Raw genomic sequence first — 7,577 nt, forward strand, 5'->3', positions numbered from 1 at the left:
CACTTGCAATGAAGATAGTTCACTCAGTCCACTATGGCCTCATTTGTTGTAGAGGATTGATTAACGTGATAACTCACTGTATTCAAGATGCAATGAAGGAAGTTAATGAAAAAATTGCTCCAACGTGAAAATGAAAGATGGATTATTGTTTTAAGAAAATTTATTCATTACAATCCCCTAAAATAATACAATGAGACAAAATAAATTTACTTCACATCTAATTTCTTATCTCTTCAAATCTCTTCAAATGAAAAATCATTTCCCTTCAGTTTCAACATGCCTTCAATTTTCTAAGTTACCCAATCCAATCCTACATAAGAGCATCTACAGTAGAGTCTCTAAATAGGGACAACCACCGTATAAAATAGGTATAAAACAAATATAAGGACAAAATGATTCTTCAATGAATAGGAAAGTGAGTCTCTAAAGTATAGGGACTCACCAAATACATAATGTATATCCTTACATAAAAGGACTGTATAAGAACAACCTTGAGTAGAAAAGGCCCACAATCTTGATTGTAGCTTTCAATGCTTTTAATTTTAATGCTTTTAATTAATTAAAAAAAGTTAACATAAGCAAAAAAATGTGCACCTAATCAAATTATCACGTAAAACCATAACAACTTCAAATTTAGGGATTCTACTATAAGGACTCTACCATTGTTGGCAATATTCCTTTAGGGACACAAAGATTCACTTTAAGTCCTTAAATGAGTACTCAAAAGTGGTGGTGGAAGTCCCTAAATAGGGACTTCCATTGAAGATGCTCTAAGGCCTATATATTCACATACCTTTAAATTTTTACTATTACTAAAGGGAGAGGGAGAATTCGAAACTATTAAATTAATTTGGGAAAGGAGGCATTTAGAACCCAGGAAGCATGGGTATAAACCCAATACCCTGTCCACTAAATATGAGATAGTAAATAGGTCAATATTAACCATTGGGGTTTCCATTATTACCATCTTTTTTGTTGGCAAAAGGTAAAAGAATCTCACATTCCTCACAAAATTTGTAAGTGGCGCTTCAAACTCTCAATACATCAGAGCCTGCAAACATCAATCCAACAAAAATACCTCACTCGGACATTGCCATAACTACCGTTTGTGAGCGCAAGCATGCTGTTTGTAAGATCTCAGACTCAGAGCATTAGAACCTGCAAAAATCAAAAGACACAAACCCGATTCCATGTATAACGGTCGGTTTGAAATTAAACTCTACTGTTCCGTGGTGAATGTCCCCCATTTCCTCAAACAGCCTGAGCCACATGTTCCGATGTACTAGATGCTTCTAGCCTGCAAGTACATATAGTCAGTAACACACAATCATCAGACGAGGACTTTTTGTTGCGGTGTTTACCTTAGGCGTCGAATAAAAGGAGCTCATATAGACCAAAAGTAATTAGTACATCAAGTAAGCCACATATAGACCGACTGTATGTACGGTGTCCAAATGTTTAATAATGTACGTCATACTATCCAACTGCTTAGAGTTGATCAGGTATAAAATGCAGCCTACAAAATATCAACCATCATTTGATAACCGTAGTTTTCGGATTCGGTGGATGAGATTATTGGCTTGTATGCACAAAGGAAATATGGCAGCCTTTCAGCTCCCACCCAAGGATTTTTTAATAATGATGTAGTTACGGTAATTTACATGCTCTACCAAGTTAGATCGAAGATCAACAGTCGATTACTTCTGAGAGTATTTAGGATGAAGGTGCAGCATAGAATCCATTGCTGTGATCCCAACCACATTCATGTTGACACAGTAGTTCAACGATAAAAGCCAAATAAGACAACAAAACTTCCAGTAGTTATAAGTAGGTAAAACGACAATTATGATGATGATAACCGCAACAATGTTAATGTTCCTGATCATGATAGATGAAGTCGATAACAGGATACTATGAAATATGGCCATTAGTCTAGGCACCAATCAATTATGTTACTATAGCATTGTCAAAATCATAATAAGACGGGAAAAGCATAAACTATAAGCAATGAATTTCTACCTCTGAATTCCTTCTCCCACTTCCATCCTGAAAAAGCTCTCGATCTTCACAGGTGATCTGACTTCCTTAGACAGATTTTCTAAAAGTTTCTGTAGAGAATTTGTAAGACACTAGTCAGCAAATGCACCACATAGCTTGTACATGCAGGTACCATTTTACAAACGACAAGCAACTAAGATACTACAAGTACATCAAAATAAACCTAGCTAACAATTCCCAGACATTCCTTGAAAAGCAAGGAGGGTGAAGTTCAACACATAGATTAGATATGAAGAAATTTGGGGTGGGCAAAGGCCTAACCTGATCTGACATACCACTGCTGTTTAGTATTTGTGCATGCATGAATGAAATATTTTGTTTATGTATACATGGATCCATGCATTTATGTATGTAAATCAATGATGGATAACTGTTTTTCCATGGTATTTACATGCATGATGTATGTGTACATGGATTACAAAAAAAAATATATGAATTTATACATTTATACATTTATACATTTTTGTATGTACTTTTATGAATACAACAGTTAGATTTCCATATATTCATAGGAGTTTACACATTTTCCAGGCAAACTTAGAATCAGAGAAATAGAATCCTCTGCTGATCCTGTTGATGTTGATCTTGTGCTTATGTCTAAAACAATTCCAGTTTGAAGGTTAGGGGGTTGAGGATTTTGGATTCAGAGTTGGAAATATGACATAAACACAAGAATACCAGAAAGATCAATAGGGGATCTGGACTAACAAAATGCACTGTGGGAAAACAAAATTCTTGTTATGTTTGAAACTCAAGTTTTACAAGGTGCAGTTAGTGTAATTCTTTTCTTGCTTTTCATTTAAACACCTTTGCTTCATTCTTTACTATTCCGACGTTTTTTAGATAATAAATACATTTTATCTTATCATTGAAATTCTTTAGAGTATACCACTATATCTAACAAAAATTTAAAATAAAGCAGTACAACAATTGTGCACCTTTATAGTTATGGTATCATCCATAATAAACTTCTGCTCCATAAGGACAACTTCCTCATAGTACTTACGCAAGCGACCTTCCACCATTTTCTCGATTGCCATTTGAGACTTCCCTGTACTTTCAGCCTGACATCAATAGAAAACATATGTTATTACTACTGGCTAGTAGGTGGTTATTAGAAGCAGTAATTGGTATAAAACACTTGCAATATACAGATGAAAGGGATCAGCACAATCATTGGTGGAACATCACCATCAACTGAGAATGAGGATCAAGCTGAGAGTGAACTGTGAAGTACAGTAAAAGAGCATACATGTTGATGTCCCCAAGACTACCTAATAAACTCTAGTAAGCGTCATGTTTAGCCAATAATGAAATAGAAAGAAAGAGAAAGGCTTCCACATTACCACTATGCGTAATTTCTCAACAAATCTGAAAAGTTACTTGTCAATATCAAAATTTCTTTTTGGTCAATAATGCTGCTTTGCAGTTGATGTCTCGTACATAAAAAAAAAAATCTTTATGCTCTATTCGTAGCAAAAAATCATAAATATTTGTTTCGCGACCATAGTGTACTGCTAATTTGATGAAAAAGACCACTTAGCCACACACATTTTGGAGTAATGATGCAAAGTTCAACTGAAAAAGTTAAATTCCGCAAAAATTTCCATTAGCAGTAATGTTTGGTGTCCCTTCTAGCTTTGACAAAATGCATCTATATTTTCTGGTTTACAAAATAAATATCAAATTATCAAATCTTCTGTTATGCTCATTTCAGGAGAAAATTGTTTTTGAACCTCCACATGCATCGGTAATTGATAACTCAATGGATAGCAAACTACCAGCAGTAAGTTGATCCAACAAGACGGATTTTCGGTGATTTCTTACCCACCGTAGGAATTAGTAATCCCAAAAATGGTGACCCATAAAAACATGAAATCAAGAAGTTCAAGGAAGTTATTAGATGGCTAAAAGTATTACACAACCAACCTGATGTTACTGAAGGACAATTTATAGATAGAATTGAATGACAAAAATTCATTAAACTAGAATCCTACATCATGTTATAAGCAAATAGAAAGGCAATATCTACAGGTAATTAGATAAATTTAGACTTGCTTGACAGATCACCATTCAATTCATGTTTACAATATTGCTGAGAGGAAGGTATATTAAAGAAAACGTGATATGACTAAGTACCTGAGACTTAAGAATTTCACGCTCACTTTCTAATGCATCAGAAGAAACGAGTTCCTTTGTTAAGAACAAAGGCTTCGCTGCCACTACATGCATTGCCAATTGTGAACCAATGCGCTGGATAGCATCCAATTGAGTAATTTTGTCCTCTACTGCAAGAGATAAAATTCCAGCAATACGACCTAAACCTGTAATTAGATAAAACATGACGGCAAAGTGAAAAATGCTTTTCAACTCAGATATTTTCAGTCCTGCTCCTGCATCAAGATAGTATCTGAAAGACCGGAACACATAGCATTAAAGTCAATATTTTGTGTGCAGGTAAACGCTTACCTGGTTGAGGACTTGTATGGAGGTAGGTAGAAACAACACCATGTGAAGATGTAGACATCACAATACCCCTTCTAAGTTTAACGTTTTCCCCCATTACTGCAGCTACTTCTGTAATTGCATTCTGAACAGTTGTTTCTCCACTAACTTTTGGATGTTCAAGATCTAACTTCAAGTCCTGGTAGGGATTGAACGACTTAAAAACAAGTTTCCAGGAATCCAATTCCAGTTAAAGTTGTAAAGAGGGATTGGAAATTAATTCAATTCAACTAATAGGTTTACTATAAGTTAACAAATATATTTACTTCGGAAACTTATTAAGATCTCCGATTTCAATAATTGCGTATTTAACTTACAACAAGCATAGAGTGCATTGCTATAGATATAAGTAGGTTTTATCAATACTTCGGGGTAAATATAACTGTCGCCATTTTTCCTACTTTAAGGACAACTTTTCTCATTTCAGCCTTTTCTTTCGAAAAGAATCAAACTTTTGTATTCAACACAAAACAAATAAGATGCATCGAGCAGTGGAGAAGGAATACACCAGAAACAGAAATATTATATCTCAGGTCCATTACAAAGATTAAGAGCAACCATAAATCAAGGTAAATGAACCATTATGGTTTCCACTCACTAAATCAAAGAACAGTGCATGATAATGTTCTTAAAAAGACTCATCATGTTAGTGGCAGAGCAATCATAATAACATAGAAGACTAGGAAATTGCATATTGTTTCTAGACCAACATATGAAAAGTTGAAAACAATAACACTACTAATAAAGCAATGCAAAATGCTTACCTCCAAATCCTCGGAGGCAATGTTAAAGACCCCAGAATCCAGTTGAGAAGAATGTTCAACCAGCAACGCTTTCTTTGCTAAAGCTAAGGCCTATAAGAACGGTAGAATCGATTATTTATGAGCTCCAACGTCTAGAAAATTTGTGACAAAGTTAAAATGAAAGACAATAAGAATGGAGTGTAAATGTTTGAAAAAACCAATGGAAATTACTTTATTTCTTATGAAAACAAAAACCATTGGTGAGAATGGTCCTAAATCAAAGTACGCAACCATATACTTACAATAACAACTAATCAAGTAGAACTCAAAAATTATGGAGAAAACATATCAGTCACACTAACCAAGTATTGAAAGATATCATTTCGAGCAACAAAGTCAGTCTCACAGTTAAGTTCAATAACAGCAGCCTTGTTCTCGTTCTGAGCCAAAGCCAGCAAGCCCTCAGCAGCCATCCGAGATGACTTTTTCGACGCCAAAACCTTCCCTCTCCTCCTCAATTCCTTCTGAGCAGCCTCTGCATTTCATTAAAGAAACTAACTTTGATAAGGATTCAATAAAAAAAAATATATATATATATACACACACACAAAACCGATTCAAATTAGCATAAACAAAAATGGGGAGAAAAGGGTTCTGACCAATGTCCCAATTGCTATCAATGAGAGCAGCCTTAACGTCTTTGATCGGCGCACTGGTTCGCTCCCTCAGCTGTTTAATGAGACTCATTTGATCAGCAGAAGAAGCTTCCACGCTGAAACCTCTAAGAAAGAGACCAGACCCACATCGGGTACTGGCAAATTTCGGAGGAAATGAGGCCGGACTCTCCGCGGCGCGGGCAAATGAAGCTCTTTTGCTCGAAACCCAGGTAGAAAACCCCCGCCCATTAGCAGCGGAAGAAGCAGCGGAAGCTGTGGAAAAAGTATAGCTAGTGTTCGGCAGCACCCTGCTATACAGGATTGAACCCAGAGAACGCTTTGCGCCTCCACGAAAAGCCATGAAAATATTCCTCTAGTCTCTCCCTTTCACTCTAATCTAAAATTCAAAATTCAATCAGAAAATTGTCATACAACGGAAAATTCAAACTTTCTGAGATATTTTCCGTGAGATTTTCTGAGGAAACAAACAGAGAATAGATAGAAGAACTGAAGCAAAAACTGACCTGACTAACGAAAGAAGGTGCGAACTCTGTGCTACTGAAACAACTGCGGTTCAAAACGGTGAGACAAAAGTTTGCGATGCAAAGTCTGCAGATACTCACTGGGTTTTAGAGGTACCTCCATAGTGGGTCGGGTCGGGTTTCCACCCGAATTAGATTCAAGTTTTCAAATTACTTTTGGTACCGTTTGGTACGTGGGACAGGACGGACGGAACGGAACGAGCCGTTCACTCCCACGTTTGGTGTGCCTAAAATCTGTGGAACGGGTTGTCCCATGAGACGAAATTTGGTTGATTTTTCGTTCCCCCTCTTCCCCTGAAACGACCCATTCCACATCTGTGGAACACAAATTTATAACATTTTATGACAAAATTTCTCCTTATCTTTTTCAATATTTACATCATCTGTTCCGTCCCGTCCCGTTCTGATCCGACCCGTCTGCGTACCAAATGGTACCTTTGGGACCATACTTAGGTCCTGACTGCTCAGGATCAAATATACTGACCTCACAACGTGGTACATTATAAAGATGACACCTGTCTTTTTACCTATCCAAACACCAAACATGGCGTCTTTGTTCTATATCCAAACATAAACTATTCCATTAACCAAACACCATCCTTCTCTCTCGTTGAAGAATCCCCAACCTTTAAGAGACAAACCAGCAAGCACCTCCCTGTTAGGTACTCAAGCCCAAAGGAAGAGCCCAACCCAAAAGACTAGTCCAATAGGTGGGAGGACCCCAAGGACTTAAGAACCCCTACACTCCCATAAGTGTAGTCAATGTGGGATCATAACATTACACCACCCTTCGGAAGACCCGACGCCCACGGCGGTAATCACGTCGCCCAGTCCCTCGTCACCAAGTCCCTTGGAGCCCATACTCCCAAGGCGGTAATCACGAGGCGGCACGTCACGTCACCAAGACCCGCAGCATCGGGCACCTAGGCTCTGATACCAATGTTAGGTACTCAAGCCCAAAGGAAGAGCCCAACCCAAAAGACTAGTCCAATAGGTGGGAGGACCCCAAGGACTTAAGAACCCCTACACTCCCATAAGTGTAGTCAATGTGGGATCATAACATTACACCACCC

At 37.4% G+C, this 7,577-nt stretch overlaps 1 protein-coding gene across 1 annotated transcript; it reads right to left on the reverse strand.

Moving 5' to 3' along the window:
- Positions 1-865: 865 nt before the first annotated feature.
- Positions 866-6,942, reverse strand: LOC103444154 (elongation factor Ts, mitochondrial). The gene is made up of 9 exons (XM_008383071.4): positions 6,487-6,942; positions 5,966-6,359; positions 5,669-5,841; positions 5,328-5,417; positions 4,528-4,702; positions 4,198-4,382; positions 2,997-3,122; positions 2,020-2,108; positions 866-1,297 (listed from the first exon to the last, which is right to left on the reverse strand). Exons 2-9 carry the CDS (start codon positions 6,321-6,323, stop codon positions 1,252-1,254), a joined length of 1,242 nt encoding a protein of 413 aa, XP_008381293.3. The 5' UTR covers positions 6,324-6,359; positions 6,487-6,942; the 3' UTR covers positions 866-1,251.
- Positions 6,943-7,577: the final 635 nt, after the last annotated feature.

The sequence above is a fragment of the Malus domestica genome, chromosome 09 (assembly GCF_042453785.1).
Source record: "Malus domestica chromosome 09, GDT2T_hap1".
NCBI classification, from domain to species: domain Eukaryota; kingdom Viridiplantae; phylum Streptophyta; class Magnoliopsida; order Rosales; family Rosaceae; genus Malus; species Malus domestica.

What these genes read in the sequence shown, in the direction of transcription:
- LOC103444154 (XM_008383071.4), bottom strand. Translation starts at nt 6,323, where the DNA reads ATGGCTTTTCGTGGAGGCGCAAAGCGTTCTCTGGGTTCAATCCTGTAT. An exon ending in TGATAGCAATTGGGACATTG is followed by an intron (nt 5,842 to 5,965) that starts GTCAGAACCCTT and finishes AATGAAATGCAG; the next exon opens with AGGCTGCTCAGAAGGAATTG. An exon ending in TTGCCTCCGAGGATTTGGAG is followed by an intron (nt 4,703 to 5,327) that starts GTAAGCATTTTG and finishes AATCCCTACCAG; the next exon opens with GACTTGAAGTTAGATCTTGA.